The sequence below is a fragment of the Molossus molossus genome, unplaced genomic scaffold (genome assembly GCF_014108415.1).
Source record: "Molossus molossus isolate mMolMol1 unplaced genomic scaffold, mMolMol1.p scaffold_m16_p_5, whole genome shotgun sequence".
NCBI classification, from domain to species: Eukaryota; Metazoa; Chordata; class Mammalia; order Chiroptera; family Molossidae; genus Molossus; species Molossus molossus.
In genome coordinates this window covers 50,887,903-50,905,969 of record NW_023425388.1, presented here as the reverse complement: position 1 = coordinate 50,905,969, position 18,067 = coordinate 50,887,903, and the positions used below count along the sequence as shown (strand labels likewise).

General features: G+C 44.6%; 1 protein-coding gene across 7 annotated transcripts in view; it reads left to right on the top strand.

Moving 5' to 3' along the window:
* Window positions 1–18,067, top strand: part of DGKG (diacylglycerol kinase gamma) — a 196,460-nt gene that overhangs the window by 25,906 nt on the left and 152,487 nt on the right. For 6 of the 7 annotated variants that reach the window (XM_036242391.1, XM_036242390.1, XM_036242387.1 and 3 more), the window contains exon 2: window positions 8,788–9,099. In XM_036242391.1, coding sequence (XP_036098284.1) covers window positions 9,033–9,099 — 67 coding nt within the window. In that variant the 5' untranslated portion in view covers window positions 8,788–9,032. Of the gene's footprint in view, window positions 1–310; window positions 584–8,787; window positions 9,100–18,067 lie in introns of all 7 variants that reach the window. The other variant, XM_036242388.1, reaches the window with a different exon arrangement.

Here is an 18,067-nt window from a genome sequence, read left to right as displayed (position 1 = left end):
GCCTGCTCATCTCTGCTGGGTACTGCCCCTCCCCCCACGCACACACACTTGGGCAGTTCTGTTCAGCCTAACATTTTCACAGCTCTCCGAGAGCAGGGTTCACTCTGCGACCACTCATGGGATGCAAAGTCCTCAAAATGCAAGTAGTACACAATTCCAAGACTTCTTTATTTTTGTTTGTATAAGACTATATGCTGGTAATTTACCAAATGAGGTGTTAGGAATTGCTCACATTTGCTATCCACAAACTCAAACCAGTTTGATACTGAGTACCTGGGGGCTCTAATCTGTCCATGTGGTCTCTCTGCAGTCTCTTCAGCAGGTGGCTGAGCTTCTGCATGGCAGTGCGGAGCTCCCCAAACACAACAGTGGAAACTGCAAGGCCTTCGTAAGGCTTCGGCATGACACTGGCATTCTCTCGGTTAAAGCAAGTCAAAGGCACAACCCAGACTCCAAGAAAAGGGACTAAAAGGGCATGAATATCAGGAGGCATGGTTTTAGGGGGACCTCCAATGTAACCCTACTACAGTGGTGACAATTCATTGATGAATTCAAGCAACTTAACTCCCAACATACTGTCAGGGTAAGCAAAATAAAATGACTATTGTAAGTTTATAGACTATATTTTATAAGTTTATAGGTAATTATCTTAATAAAATGTGTACACTGATTCATGTTTTTTGTTATAAAATAAATGACTCATAAATAATATTATCAATAATCTTATGTCAACTTGTATCTTTTGTTTCCCTCCAATTCTTTTTTTTAATTGTTTTTTTTTTAATCCTCACCTGAGGACCTTTTTGCATTTATCTTCAGATAGAATGGGAGGAAGAGAGGGGGGAAGAGAGCGAAAGAAACATCGATGTGAGAGAGACATTGAGTGTTTGCCACCCACATGACCCCAACCAGGGTGGGACAAACCGCAACTGAGGTACGTGCCCTTAGCAGGAACCAAACCCAGGACTCTCTGGACCGTGGGCCGACGCTCTAACCGCTGAGCCAAACAGGCCAGGGCTCCCTCCAATTCTTTATCTCCCAGTTCTATTTGTACTAGGATGTGCAGTCAGGTGTGGCAGCATCTTCTGCTCCACACAAATGGTCTCAGTCAAAAAGGTTCACAACCACCTTTCTAGTGGTCAAGAAATTAACCCTGAGAACTCGTGTAGCAGCTAGGCCTACAAGGTGAGCAGGGCACTGGTTTCACCCTGAGGAAGCTTGGAGCCTCACAGGGACACTGTGGTCAGCACCAGCATGAAGACAAGCCCAAGGCGCTGTTGGAGAGTGGAGAAGTTATGCCCCACCTAGTCTACATAATTAAAGGGAGCTTTTTATTTTATTTTATTTTATTTTTTTATCCTCACCCGAGGATATTTTTCCATTTTTTTGTACAGATAGAGTGGGAGGGAGAGAGAGGAAGGGAGAGAGAGAGAAACATCGACGTGAAGGGACACATCAAGTGGCTGCCACCCACACGACCAACCAGGGCCGGGGACAAACTGCAACCGAAGTACGTGCCCTTAGTGGGAACCGAACCCGGGTCTCTCCGGACCGCAGGCCGACGCTCTAACCGCTGAGCCAAACTGGCCAGGGCTAAAGGGAGCTTCTTAGAGTAGGTGATGCTTGAACTAAACTCCAAAGGCTGCATAAGAGTGACCCAGTTGAAGAAAGATTAGCAGGAGCAAAAGCCCAGAAATGGGCGGTTATCATGATGTGCCTTCTTACAAGTCTCGGAAGAGTGGGTTTTTTTTATCTTTCTAGCTTTTAGTCATTCGTAACTTTTAAAAATATACTCATTATGGGTTTGCTATAAATCATCAGATGCATACAAATAAGCTCCCCCAATCTGATGCTGTATTCACGAGTTAATGTTTTTATGAGAGCAAAGAGGAGATGAAGAGGTGTTTGTTCCTGGATAATTGGCTATGGCTGATTCATTCAAATGAATAGAGACCTGGGGTGCAATTCAATACCCATTGAATTTGCCGTCTTCCTCCTGATTTGAGATTTCCATGCTGACATCTATTCAGAACAAATAAAGTTTGATCCAGTGTGTGAAGTTACAGAGCTAGAAAAATGGGTTAGAAAACATTATTCCCACCCCTTCATTTTATAGACAAGAAAACTGAGGCCCGGGGGCTGAAGCTATTGCTGAGAGTGGAAAAGCTGTAGGGACATAAAACATTCTCCTCCCATCCAAACCTGACAATATCCAATCTGAGTGTTATTTAGAAAACCCTATTACATTTTTTTTCTGCCAGGAAACATGTTCAGGGTGGCAATAAGACTGTTCATACTGTCACGAGGCTCCAAGACAGGAGCGATGGGTCAGGCTGCAGAAAGGGAAATGCCGGGTCATGTCGGCAGGAGCAAGCCCTCATGTATGGTAGCTGTCACGTCTGTCAAAGGGCAGGGAACCAGAGGGGGCGGTCGTAAGAGTGTGGTCCGCAGCTACCATTTGAAGAGTCAGGCAGCATTTCTAGCCTTTAACTTTTCCTGATGGAAATAAAGAATGGTGCAGCTCAGCTCCACTCACCAAGAAGCCAAGCACTGAGCTACAATGAAACAAGAGTGATAATAATATGAACATGTGTTGAGTTATTGCAACATATACCTCTTTACCTTGTTACCCCTCCTCTGCTCCCCCGTGCCTTCTCCAGACATGGTAGATGGCCCCATACTTCCTTGTACATATCTGTACCACTGATCTTACCAGCTTGCATGTTAGTTATCTTTTTGGGGTGTCTGTCTCTAACACAAGACTGTCAGCTACCACAATAGAGAAATAAAGAGGATCTATGGAAACACAGCTGGGCTCGTTTGCTCAAAGAGTTCAAGCTATAGAGAAAAATGGAACCAGACATATGCGTGGTGGTTTGTCATAGGAAGGCAGGAGTGGAGGGCATTCCAGGTAGAGTAAAGGCATGGTGTGCTTGCCAGTCCATTAACTAATGTTTGTGAGGTCCTGTCACGTGACAGGCACATTGCCACGTGCTGAGAAGACAGCAGGTTGATTTGGCTGGACTGGGGAGCACCTGGGGCAGAAGGTAATTGGGGTGAGGATGGGGAGGTGAGCTGAACCGTGGGCAAAGAATCTTCTGGAACTGGCTGAAGAGCTTGCTCTTTATACTGGAGGCCAAGAGAGACTTCTGGAGTATTTAAGCAGCTAAGTGCTGGAGTCAAATTTGGTTCTAAATGAGGAAGATCTTTATGAACAGATGTGGAGTGATTCATAGGAATACATGGTTAAGGGGGGGGGGGAACAGTGTGTGAAAGACAATCCATAATGGGCTACCATTTGTGTAAGAGAGAAGGGGATGTAAGAAAATATCAACAAACCTGCTCAAAATGCAAAATTAAATGCAGAAAGGAAAAACTAGACATGATAAAGGGTGAGTAAGAATAAGATGAAAAGGTGGGGGCAGGAACAGAGTAAAAAGAATGGGAAAAAGAAATGCTCTCTCAGTATAACTTTTTATAAAGTTCTGACTTTTATAACCATACTAAAAAAGAATCAATGGGAATAAAGGAAAATCCCTAAAGTGAAATGCCAACAGAAATGAATGGGTGTGGGAAAGAACAAACCTAAATAACTTCTGAAAACAGTATTTTGAGGATATGCTGTTGGCTGAAGACGAAAGAACTGTAAACAAATCTTCGACTCTGTTTTGTTTTTCACAGGGGTGTGACTAGCAGTTCTGAACAACTTCTGTGTATTTTAGGATTGAGCAACTAAGTATATTGTAGCTCATGAAAACAAAGTTTTTTGGAGAGGGGAGTTTAAAAATACAGAATAAGAGAAAGGCTATGATTGGCATAGTAGTGTTGGATTGTACTTGAAGTACGAGTATGAACTTGGGGTTTTAAACACGGATGGATGGAGAGGTAGATGATAGATAGACAGCCAGCCATGGATGAGATGAGTGTGGATAGATGCATGTATTCCTAACTGTCCCTGAGAGGGCCGAGCAGCAGTGACAACCCAGTAGCAATGAGCACAACTAGTGCCCTTACCTTGGTTTCAAATATCATTCTCCACTAAAAGAAATCAGGGCATTTGAGAAATGACTGATTTCAGGACTAGGACTGAGGAAGGACAAGATACGCCTGAAATATTTTGTAGTCCCAGAAAATAAAGATATGCTCAAAGAATGATGGGACTGTGTCTAAATGAGCTTCAAATGAGCTTTCACTGACCAAATCTGGGACAATTCAAGACTCAAAACACATAATGATAGTAATGAATTATAATGCATTGAATAAAATAAGAATTCATTAATACAAATAAATACATTCAATCTAGATATGACATACATGTATACATATTTATTTAAATATTATTAATATTCTTGTATATTATGTTTATATTTTAATATTTACGTATACTATATGTAGTATTTATAGGACAAATAAAAATATATAAATAAACTGATATAAAGAAATAATGGAGAAGAAACAACTCTTCCTAACAATAGAATTTCAACTAATAAATATAGAGGGAAAAATGGAATCAGAAATTCATTATCATAGTAACAATTAATCCTAGCAAGAATCATCAGTGCACCTGGCCGGTGTGGCTCCATGGTTGAGCGTTGACCCATGCACCAAGAGGTTGCTGGTTCACTCCCAGTCAGGGCACATGCCCAGGTTGTGGGCCCGATCCCCAGTGGGGGACATGCAGGAGGTGGCCAATCGATGTTCTCTCTCATTGATGTTTCTCTCTCTCACTCCTTCGCCCTTCCTCTCTCTCTCTCCCCCTAAAAAATCAATTAAAAAAAAGAATCATCAGTGGATGTTAAACTAGTGGATAGAAGTTTGATGAGTAATTACAAAATTACAACAACTTGGAGCAGGATAAGATCCAGTTCAGAAATTGTGGCACAACATAAAAGACTTTGTACCCAACTGCAGTCAGCTGGTTGTTTAAGTTGTATTGCTGTGTTGTATTTGCAATAGGATGATTAAAATAATTATTTATTGAGTGCCCGCCCAGCCGGAGTAGCTCCATTAGTTCAGCATTGTCCTGTGCACTGAAGGGTTGCTGGGTCCATTCTTAGTCAGGGCACATGCAGTTCAGAGTTCAATCCCCGGTTCGGGTGTGTGCGGAGGGCAGCCAATCGATGTTTCTCGCTCTCTCTCTCTCTCTCTCTTTCTCTCTCTCTCTCTCTTTGTCTCTCTCTCTCTCCCTCCCTTCTGTCCTCCCTCTCTCTAAGCATGTTCTCAGCTGAGAATTAAAAAATAATAATAATAGTAATATAAAAATTATTGAGTGCCCACTGTGTTATAGGCATTGTGCTAGGTGGGGTTTGGGGGGGGGGGTGTCTGCATATATTAACTGAGTTAACCATAACACTAACTCAGTGAAATTTTTATTAGTATTCCCATCTTTGAAATAAAGAAACCAAAGTCCAAGGAACAAAGAAAATGTGTCTAAGTTGAATAGCCAAAAGAGTCATAGCCAGGATTCAGATCTCCTGCCTTTTGATTTTGAGTTGCATGGTGTTCTCTCATGTGGTGTGTCTCTGGTCCCTCTTAGAGCTCCATGCTTCTGAAAGTGTGCAGAATGATATATCAGGGAGGCCTTCTTACACAAAAGCATTATGGGGTTCCTTCTTTCTCCTCACCATATCAACTAAACGCCTTGCCTCGTTTTCCTCATCTAAAAATAGGGAAGGCAGTGCTCGCTTCACATGGTTGTGGTGAGGACTACCTTAGATAATAGGTGGGAAACACAGAGCACAGTGTAAAATGAGTGTTCAGCGGTAGTGGTATCACAGTTGTAATGTTAAATTCCCTGGTATGATGGAAAATGTTTTTACAGGGTACCCCTCGATTTTGGACTTAAACAACAGAGGCCAGATGGTAAAGAGCTTTGTGTATCATGAAAAGAAGGTTACATCTTATTCTACAGGCAATAGCAACCACTGAAGAATTTATTACCAAGAGAGAGATGATCTGGTTGGCAATTTAGAGCTGACCAAGGGGAGAAGAGCAAAACCCAAAGCAGGGAGAGCAGCAGGAGGCTGTCGTCAGAGGCCACGTGAGAGCAGATGAGGGGCTGAGTTAATGAACCAGCTGGTGTGATGTAGAGGAGGGGACATACAGTGGACAGTCCCTCTCTGGGACTGGTGCCTGGGGTTGGCAGGAAAGGAAGGAGGAGGTACCGAGACTGAGTGCTGGCTCCTCTCTGGGCACAACCAGAATGCAGAAGAGAGGCAGGGTGGGGGCATGGGAAAGTGTCAGTTTGGAGTGGTTTGGGACATACAAGGGAGTCCCAGTGACAGCTGTTCAGATCGGAGTGAGGAGAGAGCATAGGGCTGGAGCAGCATGCTTGGGCGTCACTGAATCTGTGGAGGAGGATGAGAGCCCTCAGGGAAGGGATGTAGAGTGAGGAGAAGACTCAGAATGGGATTCCGTAAACACCGATATTTAATGATAGAAAAAGAGGAGGCGGAAGGAGATGGAGGAGGAACACTCAGAAAGATAAAAGAGGCTCAAGGGGGTGTTTTCTGCTATGGAAAGGTCTACAGAGAGCAAATGAAGCAAGGAAGGCCTGCAAGGTGCCTTTTAGATTTGGTAATTAGGTCACTGGCCACCTTGGCAAGAGCAGGTGCCAAGGAGCAAAATCCAGTGGGCTGATGGATTCAGGAAAGAATTGGACTTTTAAAGAAAGAAATTAAAACTGGAATGCTTCTAGGGATACAGGCATCTCACGCTCTTGTCGTGCATCCCGCCTACCGCTGTAGCGCTCTGCTTGGTGGAAGGGCTCCTTCACAGAGCCCGACCCCCGCAGCATCTTCCCTCAGCTCCAGTTTAGCCTTCAGGTCCGCTCCTCCCGAGAACTGTACGAATCTGCCTCCTCACTGGGGGCCTCCTCCAGCCCCTCAGCCATTCCTCGTATGCTCCAGGCTTCCCAGACCTGCCCTGAAGTCCTCCTCTCCACGATGGGTCCTGTTTTATTGAAACTGGGCTCATTCTTGGGTAACACCATTCTTTATTTCTCCTCCTATTGGGTTGGTAGCTTTCCAACATCTTTTAAAACTCAACCCAGAATAGGAATACATTTTACATTGTGATCATTATACACATGTATATATAACTGAAAGGAGATGTACTCTTTTTTTTTATTTTTGTTACAGATGTTTTTCTTTTTTCCTCCCATTGACACCCTCTTCCCATTCCCCCGCCTCACCCCAGCATTGTTGTCTATGTCCATTGGTTACGCTTATATGCATAAGTTCTTTGGTTTATCTCTTCCCTCCCCCCTTCCCCTCTCATCTGAGATTTGTCAGTCTGAACCCTACTTTTATGTCTCTGGGTCTATTATATTCATCATCTTATTTTGTTCATTTTATATTCCACAAATAAGTGAGATCATTTGATATTTGTCTTTCTCTGATTGGTTTATTTCACTTAGCTTAATACTCTCCAGGTCCCTTCATGTCATCTCAAAGGATAAGAGATCTCTCTTACAGCTGCATAGTGTTACATTGTGTATATGTACCACAGCTTTCTTATCCATTCATCAATTGATGGACACTTGGGCTGTTTCCTGATCTAAGCAATTGTAAATAGTGCTACTATGAACACAGGGGTACATATATTCTTTCTGGTTGGTGTTTCAGGCTTCTTAGGGTATATTCCTATAAGTGGGATCACAGGGTCAAATGGCAGATCAATTTTTAGTGTTTTGAGGAAACACCATAGTGTTTTCCATAGTGGCTGCACTAGTCTGCATTCCCACAGCAGTGCACTAGGGTCCTCTTTTCTCCACACCCTTGTCAGCACTTGTTGTTTGATGATTTGTTGATGGCGGCCATTCTGACAGGTGCGAGGTGATAATTCATAGTTGTTTTAATTTGCATCTGTCTGGTGATTAGTGACGTTGAGCATTTCTTCATATGTCTCTTGGTCATTTTTATGTCCTTTTTGGAGAGGTGTCTATTTAGGACCTCTGCTCATTTTTTAATTAGATTCTTTGTCTTCCTTTTGTTGAGTTGTATGAGTACTCTATATATTTTGGAAATTAACCCTTTATCTGATGTATCATTTGCAATTATGTACTTTTCTTATTTTCAACTTTATTTCATTTCATTTGGTCCTCTTCTAATCGATTTCATGTTATTAAATGCTGGTCCTGGCCTACCACATTCATTTCCCAACCCACTAAATTGGTTTAATGACTGATGGTGGGAGCCACTGTGCTAGGAGGACCTTAGAGAAGATGTTAATTCATTCCCTTTTTCTCCCCAGAATCTTCCACACTGGGGCCCACAGGTCTTCTTTCTGTCACTTTTTTGGTGATTCTGAGAGGAGAGAGAACTGCTTCAGGCACTAGGATGTGAGCCAGCCTTGCAGGGTATTTGCATTTCCAGGCTGACTCATGGGGGAAGATGAACAGCTCGAATGGTGGAATTTAGAGTCAGTGGAGGACAGAGTGGCTCATCTTTCAAATCACCCCACATAGGCTCCTGTCCCTGTGCTTACACACCGGGCATCCCACAGCCCGAGGCATCTTCCTGCCTCGAGATGCCCTGAGTTGTCTCTGTTACCCCTTTTCATGGGAAACATGCAGGCTACCTTCCCCACCCCAGTCAGACACCGTCTGGAGTTGTGCTGGTCTGGTCTCTACGTCGTCTTCAGACTTCCCTGAGGAACCGTCCTTCCTTTGAGAACCATCACCTCCTAAAATCTTCCAGCAAAGGAAATTTGGGGATTTTTAATAAGAAATGATGACTTACGTGTTCAAACACTATCGTTAACAATGTCTTTTCCACTTCCGGCCAGGAAGAGCAAGACTTTTGAAGTTACCTTGACTGCAAATAGAAGGATGTTCTCTGAGGAGTCGCAGAGGCCTTCGCTCGTCTGCTGAAAGGTGCCGCTGCTGCCATAGCCGCTTGGGTTCCCGAGAAGCCTCCCGAACGGCTTGTTCATCGCACGCCCGGGATGCGCCAGGCCCTGGGCTGGGCCCCGGCTTCTCCCTGGTGAACACAGCTCCGTCCCGGCCTCGAGCGCTCATACCCAGCGTCAAGATGAGTGAAGAACGCTGGGTCTCCCTCACTTCAGACGAATTTTACCAGCTCCAGAAATATTCAGAATGTGAGTAGATGGATTGAGCCATCTGGGGTGGGATTTCCTCTTGGTTGGGGAGAACATTTCTGGAGAGCAGAGCAGAAAGCCACAGAGAATGAAGTCGGACCTGACAGCTTATATTTTCTCAGAAACACAGAATTAGTGTCTTAAACATAAAAACAATTATCTTTACACTCTGTAAGTGATACATACTCAGCATAGAAATTTAGAATATACAGGGGAAAAAAAAATAAAGAGTAGGTTAAAAACCAACAGCTAAACTCTGAACATTTTGGACACACCCCTCCTTTGCTCGTCGCTTTACATGGCTGAGTTCCTGAATATACCTTTTTTATTCAGCCTGCATTTTCCACCTAACATAATATCATAAGTATTTCCTCAGGTCATTAAAACCTCTTTATAGCACAAATTTTGAAGGGCTGCCAGCTGCGTGGTTACAATGTTAACCGTGGGCTCTAATATACTCCTGTTTGGACTAAAGTTTTTTTCAGTTAAAATACAGAATCCTGATGCATCCCTTTTTCTTGACTTTGTTCTAGAAAAGCCTAGACTTTTGAATGGGGCTCTTGGTTTCACTATTTGCACCCAAGAAATTTCAGTGCATGAAGACAATCGTGGCCACACCCATATTCACACGCGGCACACGCTGTGCACACCCTCCCCCCGCCCCCCATGGCCTCTCCCAGTCCTGACTGGAGCCAGGAACTTCCCCGGGCTGTGTAGAACTCCAGCTGACCGCTCCTCTCTGCACACACATCGTGACCATCCTGACTGTGCTGTGGAACCAAGCTTTCACCCTTTGTCTTACAGAGCTCTCGCGGGCACCCCTTTGTTCTAACCACCTCTCCCTTTGTGTTCATTGTACCGGTGTTTTGTAAATCACTAGCCTGTAGCATGTTGACCTGCCCTACAGAGCTGACCCTGTAAGGGGATCCTACGAATGCCCTTTTGGCAGCCTGCCCCCCTCCCACAGGACAGGCAGCCCTTGTCCACAGCACTGGTCTGGGAGTCAGGATCAGGCTCAGTACCAGCTCTGGCTCTCGCTCTCTGTGATTTGAAGCTTTTGACCCCCCCAGAGCCTCAGCATCCTCTTCCTCAAAATGAAAGGATTGGACTAGATGATCTCCCTGTGGCTCCCCCACCTGGACCTAACACCTCATGTGCTCCCCAAGGTCAATAGAAACTCTGAAGGCTACTGGTCAGTCTCTCTCCCGGTACCCTGGAGCCCATGGCCTCTTGTCTGGCCTCAGTGGGTTTAGAGAAACTCTGTAATATACTAACAAGGAGCAAGAAATCACCCTCCGGGGTAAACTCCATTGAACTCAGTCTGCTCTGCAGGTCAGCAAAGACAGGCCATGCCAGGGAATCAGAGGCTTGTTAGGGACTCAGATGTGCGCCTGGCATCAGCAGACAGCAGGTGTAAGCGGCGGGCACACACTCTGGCAGAGCTGGCTACGCCGAGGGCATACACGAGAAAGGAATTTAAAGCCGGGGGAGACTGATATGAGAAGGTGTATTAGTTTGATAGGCCACTGTGACAAGGTATCTGTGTGGCCTAGAACAACAGAAAGTGTCTCCCAGTTCTGGGGACTAGAGGTGCATGGTCAAGGTGTCGGCAGCGTCGATGCCCTCTGAGGGCTGTGGGAGGAGGGCTGCTCCAGGCCTGTCTCCTTGGCTGTCTTCTCCCTTTGTCTCTCCATCTGGCGTTGTCCCTCTATGCATGTCTCGGTGTCCAGAATTCCCTTTTTATATGAACACAGTCACCTTGGAATGGACCCATCCTACTACGGTATGACCTCACCTCAACTAATTCCATCTGCAATGATGCTCTTTCCAAATAAGGTCACATTTTGAGGTACTGGGGGTTAGGACATTGACATATAAATTTGGGGGGGGGACAATGTAAACCATCACAGAGGTTTAGCTGGGTGAGCTCTACAAAGGAAAGATGGTTTAAATGTGAGTAGTAGATGGTGGGGGGACGGGGAGTAGAAACCATGGAGGCAAAGGTAGAGGGACACAAAGAGAAGGGTTTGTGGGGCAGTGAGGAGAACTCAGGGACTAAATGGAGATGAGGAGCAGGGGGTGGGGAAGAGGACATGAGAGAGATGGGGACAGCAGGAGGCCTTGGCCCTGCATGGCAAGGCATGGCCTGTGGACCAAGGTGGAAAATTTGGTCCTGCAGGAGGCCATGGCCCTGGCCAGTTTGGCTCAGAGGTTAGAGAGCGGTCCTCAGACCGTAGGGTCACAGGTTCGATTCTCAGTCAAGGGCACATACCTGGGTTTCAGGTTTGATCTCCTGCCCTAGTCAGGGTCATGCAGGAGGCAACCAATCAATGTGTCTCTCTCACATTGATGTTCTCTCTCTCCCCGCCCCCTTTCTCACTCTCTCTCCCCCTCTCTCCGTCCCTTACACTTTCTCTGAGGATCAATGAAAAAATATCCTCTGATGAGGCTTAACAACAACAACAACAACAGATTAGAACCATAACACTGGTGGCTGAATGCAGGGTGGCTGTTGGAGGAAGCTGCCAGTACACAGGCACCAGGCAGAGAGAGGACTTTGGGTGAAATCTAGTCTGAGCGGAAGAACAGAGCTAAGACGATGAATGTGGCAATGAACAAATGCTAATTTGTGGAAAACTGCCGTGGAAGAGTCATTAGAACTTATGGAACAAAAGGAAGCCAGCAAAGATAACTCAAAGCCTGTGAATCTGTGGGAAATGGCAACATTAGGAAGCAGGGCTGGTGGGGATGGTTTGGGAATGTTGATTTTGAGACGGTGATGACACGTCCACTTCTGCATTCATATGTGCCAGGCTCCAGGGAGCCAGCAATGAATGAGACACAATCCTGCCAAAAAGAGCTCACAGCCCAGTGGGGGAAGACAGGACTCAAACAGTGATGTTCAGTATGACAGGTGCCAAGGAGTGGGGAGCACAAAGGAGGAACCTAGGCCAGCTGTGGGGAGGCTTCCAGACTCCAGAAACACTAGTAGGAGGGAGGACGGGGAAGACATTCCAGGCAGAGAACGTGGCTTGGGCAAGGCAGGGAGGTGAGAAAGTCATCAGGGTAGCTTCCAAAAACTGCAAGCAGTTCCCAGGCTGGGAACCTCAAGCTCATGTTGGTGGGTGGCATGGGGGGAGTTGGGCATGAAGTGGAAAGGTAAGTAGGACCCCATCCTGGGGATGCTGCTTTCTGAGTGGGACGTCTTGTGGGCCCCAGGAAGGTAGGTAGTGGGGTTGGGTGGGAATGAAGGGTTAGGCTACAGCTCTGACTTGGGAATCCCTGTGTGGAGGCAGCAAGGAAAGACAAAAGTAGGAATGAAGGCACTTCAGAGAGCAAGAGTGTGAGGAGAGAAGAGAGGATGGAGATTGCGACTTAGTGCATGCTTACCACTGGGGGTCAGGAAAGGAAGAAGAGTTAGCAGGAGACACAGAGAGAAAATCCAGCAAGACAGCTAGTGAAAGAAGAGTAGCGGGTCGAGGCAGCTACGGGACAAAGGCTCCAAAGGTGGCAAAGCCGTTGAAGACGCAGGGCCTGAAAAGCAACCAGAGTATCTGGTAGGAAACGACTCCTTTGTGATCTGGGGCTTTCAACCATCCACCTTGTCCTTCTCTGACCCTTCCTCATTTCGTCCATGTCCTAGGACTTGATGAGGTGCTCTGGCTCCATTGTTCTAACGGGAGGGAGAAAAGATACAATTCTTGGGAAATGATTAATCCTCAGAGGAAATCCTGAAAAAGGCACTTGTACCAATTTTAGACACATTCTGGTGTTCAGTCAGATTGCATTACCATAGCAACTGCTCTTCCAAAGCCACACAAACAGGAGCTTTACAATAGCGGAATAACTGAAGTGGACAGCCTGAGACGGTCACTTTCCCTGGAGGGAGCCCAAGTGTTCAAAGGCAAGGGGCTCTTGGCGTGTGAGGTTCTATAGCATAAACTAGACCTTCTTTGATGGCCTTTTTTTTTTTTTTTATCCTCACCCAAGGACATATTTTCATTTTTTGTTCAGATAGAGCGGGAGGGAGAGAGAGGAAGAGAGAGAGAGAGAGAAACATCGACGTGAAAGGGACACATCGAGTGGCTGCCACCCGCACGACCAACCAGGGCCGGGGACAAACTGCAACCGAGGTACATGCCCTTAGCGGGAGCCGAACCCGGGTTTCTCTGGACCGCAGGTCGACACTCTCATTGCTGAGCCAGACTGGCCAGGGCTTTGGTGGCCTTTTATTGCAGGAGAAACCATGTTAAAACTGCCCTTGGAGACATGTATTTATTGTATATGTATAATTACATAATACCCTCATATATGTGTATACTTATATATATAGTTGACAGTAAGCTTAATGTGAAGTAGTAGTGAAAAACACTTGTCGGAAAAGAGAATGTGATGTTAAGAATTTTTTGTTACAAACTAAAAACAAATGTAAAATTTTGAAACACCCACCGGAAGATGAAATTTAAAGCTACCCATAATCCTATCTGCCAGTGAGAACCACTAATATTATAACAAAAGTACATATATTAGACTATTTGTATGCTGTTTTCTTCACCCTAATATGTTTAATGTATCTATTGCTGCATCAGAACCACTTTAAAACTTGGTGGGTTAAAGCAACCATTTAGGTTTCTTCCCCACGTTTCTGTGGCTCAGGAGTCTGGACAGGGCACAGCAGGGATGACCAGTGCCTGCCCACAGTGTTTGGGGCTTCGGGTGGGATGCCTCACATGACCCAGCATGGCTTATTAGTCACACCCTAGGGCCTCAGTGGTGCTTCAAGGGGCCTGTTTCTGCAGCGCTTTCTCCTCTCTCAGGACCTCTTCATGTTGGCCCCTTTCCAGCAGCGCAGCCTGGACTTAGTGTGGCTCCGGAACCCAGGAGCATAAAAGCTGCACCTGCCAGGCCTCTTTGACACCTGGGCTCAGAGGTCTAGAATGGAACTCTCTCCACATTCCGTGGGTCAAAGCAATCACAGGCCTGGCCCAGGTTCAGTGTGTAAAGGAATGGATACCTCCTGGGAGAGTGTCTCATATAAGGAGGGGAACACTGATGACAACCATCTTCAGAGACTAGCTATATAGTATATATATGATGTGTTCCTGTATCACTCAGTACTTTTCAGAAGCATGGTTTTTAGTGGTTTCAGAGATTTCTTTCAAGTGCATATACATTATTTTATTTAACCAAACCACTGATTGTGATCTTGAAATGTATTGATAGACTCATAGTGTCTAGTAAGGCAAACTGATATCCACATTCTCTCCTGCCCTGATCAGACCTCTCTAGAGAATGGAATTTATTTCTGGGCACATGGTTTACCATGGATATGAACAAACTGGAACTTGCCTGAGAAGAGCTACCAGGATGGTGAGGGACCTCACAGCCTGAAATGGCTGAAAATACTCTGCGTATGTACTGGAGGGCAGACTCAGGGAAAGGCGAGGGAAAGCTCATTGTATTAAAATAGTTACAATGCTATTGTATGGAGGGGGTGTTAAGCTAATTTTAAATGGCTTCAAGAAGTAGCCCTAGGACTAATAAGAGGAAATCATTGAAAGAAAGACTTTAAAGTAAGAAATCCATTGATTCCTAGTGGTCAAACCTGCCCAAGATAAACAGAACTGACTTAAAAGCAACTGAGTTTCCTTTCCCTAGAACTACCTGGAAGATTAGAATATCCGATGTCTAGTTGATTAAATGGTCTTAATGAAGACCCTTCCAATACTTAATTTCTGTTTCAACAGGTTGCTTTTCAACCTCAGGGGACATGAGCATGTGGGGATTCCTCCTACTGACCCTCCCCTTAACAGCTTCAGAGACATAATTGGCTTACTGTCTTTCCAATCCTGATAATTGGATGGAGGGGATTTTTTTCCCCAGTTTTTTTTTTTTTCCAATGATTTTTCAAGAACAGAAACTACCAGGTTATTCAGAAAAGGAAAATAAAATGATAAAGTACCGATTTTGATTTTTAATTCTCTAGGAAATTAAACCAAACATTTCCTACATCAGCTAGTGGTTGCTTGATTTTGTAGACATTTTAAAACTGGGAGACATCTTAGCCATTATTAAATCCAACTCCTATTCTTTTTACAAATGAGAACACGGAGTCCAGAAGACCTCAGTGACTTGCCCAAGGTCAGCTAGAAGGTCAGTGTCAGAATAAGAATCAGAACCAAAGTTCTCAATTCCCGGTCAGATTCAATTTGCTTCAATTTAGTTCCAACAAGTTTTTAAAAGTACCCATTGGGGCCTAACATCAACCATACATTGGTTAATATATATATGTATAAATTAAATTACAATGCAGCAAAATTTTAAAATAAATTTAAAGAAAATGAGTCAGTACATTGTGCTATTCAGAAATATATTTCGTTCAAATCATATCAAGGCAAGGCAAAGTTTCTGACTTCAAAATGGTATGTAATTTATAGCTCAAAATTTAAACCTGTCAGTGTTAATATGGGAATCAGAGAAAATGTTTAGGACTGCTTTGTAGAACAATGTAAGGCTCTAGGTAAGCTTCCTTGAAACTTTGCTATTTCATCGGCCAGTAGAGTGAGAGTTAATCAAATGTTCATGGAGTCCTGAGCCATGTCCACTCGCTTCCATCATGGAAGGGATAACCACAGTTATTTCTTGCCCATGTCTTTTTCAGCACAACTGACCTTCTTTTTATTAGTGATGACTCAGACTCTGCCCACGGGCAGCACAGAATCTATGGATAGAGAGAGGCTTCTATGGAACCATGGCTCTCAGATGGATGTGAATGTGCACATGATCTCCTGGAAATCTTGTTAAAATGCAGATTCTGAATCAGAAGGTCTGGGGTAGTTCTGAGATTCTGCATTTCTAACAAGCTCCCAGGCAATGCTGATACTGCTGACCCAGACCATACTTTTAGTTGCAAGAAAGTACATGCTGTCTGATCCATTCCTCCTCGTTTACCTGAAATATGATGGCTGAGGTCAAATTAATTGGAGAAAAGTGGGAAATTTTGCTAGCAATACAAATTTTACTCACACAAATAATCCACACTTGTCATTCAGATCATTTATGATGAATCAGAAAAATCTTAGTATCCTAAAGAGGGTTTTCTTATATCAGCCAAAGTTCCCTCTGCTCCAGTGTAGTCTTTTTCTCTTATTCTATATAGAATACTGTGGCAGAACCATCACTTCCACAGGTTTCTCCCCAGTTGTCAGCTTGGTGGGTCTCAGTAATCCTCAGCCTTAAACTGCACATTGGAAATGCCTGGGAGACTTGAACACTTCTGATGCCCTACCCACCCCCACACAGCCCTGCACCCTTGGACTATTTAATCATAATCTGTAGGCATCGAACCCAGGCATTAGTAGTGTTTAAAGCTCCCCTGGTGATTCCAGCATGCAATCATGGTTGACAGCCGCTGGTCTACCATTTCTCCCTACGCCCCTGGGAATATAAAACAAGCCTAATCCCTTATTTAACCCATGTTTATTTCATATCTTTATGGAGCATCAGTTTTATGCCAGGCAATGGGCTACATGCTGGAATAAACAGTGAATCAGAAAATAAGTGTAACTAGGAGATTGTGTCAATGCTTATGAAGCTGGATCTTCTTACACATGCTCCTCACATTCTGCTCTGAGGCCTCACTCATTCATGCTGGATGAAAAGGCAGGCCTGTCGGTGCAGTGCTCTTAGACCTGGCACCTCTCTGTCTTTCCAGGGGTCCCGGTGCACCTCCTTCTTGCTTTTGTGCATCTCAGTGTGTTCTTGGCTCCTGGAGTACTTTAAAAACGTACACATCTCAGCCCTCAGCAGAAGAAGGAATTCCTAATTGTCTGTTTTTCCTCCACTTTCCTTCCCCCACTCTCTGTGTCTTTCACACATGGGTTGAGAGTAATTTATAGTCTTCTCAATCTGTAGAATATGTTCCTCTAGCCTCATCATCATGTTTGTTTGTTTATTCTTGTTGTTATGGTTGTTGTTCTTCTGTATAGTGACAGGCAAGCCTTACTAGTCAGCCACAGATGTACAGCAATGTTGCTTAAGGCCTGCTCATCAAAAGTGAGGTCCATGGACCTATATAATTGATGTTACATAGGATCTTACTAGAAATGCAGAATCTTAGGCCTTGACCCAAACCTACTGAATCAGAATCTGCTTTAAACCTCATTCCCAGGCAATTCATATGCATGTTACAGTTCCAGTTGCTCTTAGGAACTTTGAGGAATGGAGAGTTATCATGTACCTTAGAATTTCATTCTCATCGGTGGGTTTTCAGATTCACTTCTGAAAACGTTGATTTATAGTTATTTCAAAGTTTAGTAATCTGACTAGGGCTCAGATACTCAGTGTTCTTTACTGGAAGATGGCCCATAAACTTTGGGTTCTAGTTTAGGCCACACATAAACTATAAACACTGAAGCTCCTGAATTTGTCTGCTTGTTCCCACACAAATGTAGCAGTAAAGGTGCCTGTGAGAAGGACCAAATTTTCTCCTTAAAAGGGCTTTGAGCGCTGGCCGGTTTGGGTCAGTGGTTAGAGCGTCAGCCCAGGAACCAATGAGTCACAGGTTTGATTCCAGTCAAGGGCATGTACCTCGGTTGCAGTTCATCCCCAGCCCTGGTCGGGTCGTGTGGGAGGCAACCAGTCAATGTGGCTCTATCACACAGATGTTTCTGTCTCTCCCTCTCCCTTCCTCCCACTCTAGCTGACAATAAGTAGAAAAATATCCTCGGGTGAAGAATAAAAGGGGGGGGGGGGCTTTGAATTTTCTCAACACTAGGAACAAGTGCTTGGCACATAAAGCATACATAGATGATTTGGATTGAAACTTCCTCAGGTATTTGTTACCACTAGTGACCTTAATCGCAGAGAAAAGCCTTTTAAACCCTGACTGGGGGTAAAACTGCATGCAGATGGTCCTGCCAGTTTGGGCTAATGCAAAACATATCCCTACCTTACCAAGCATTTGAAT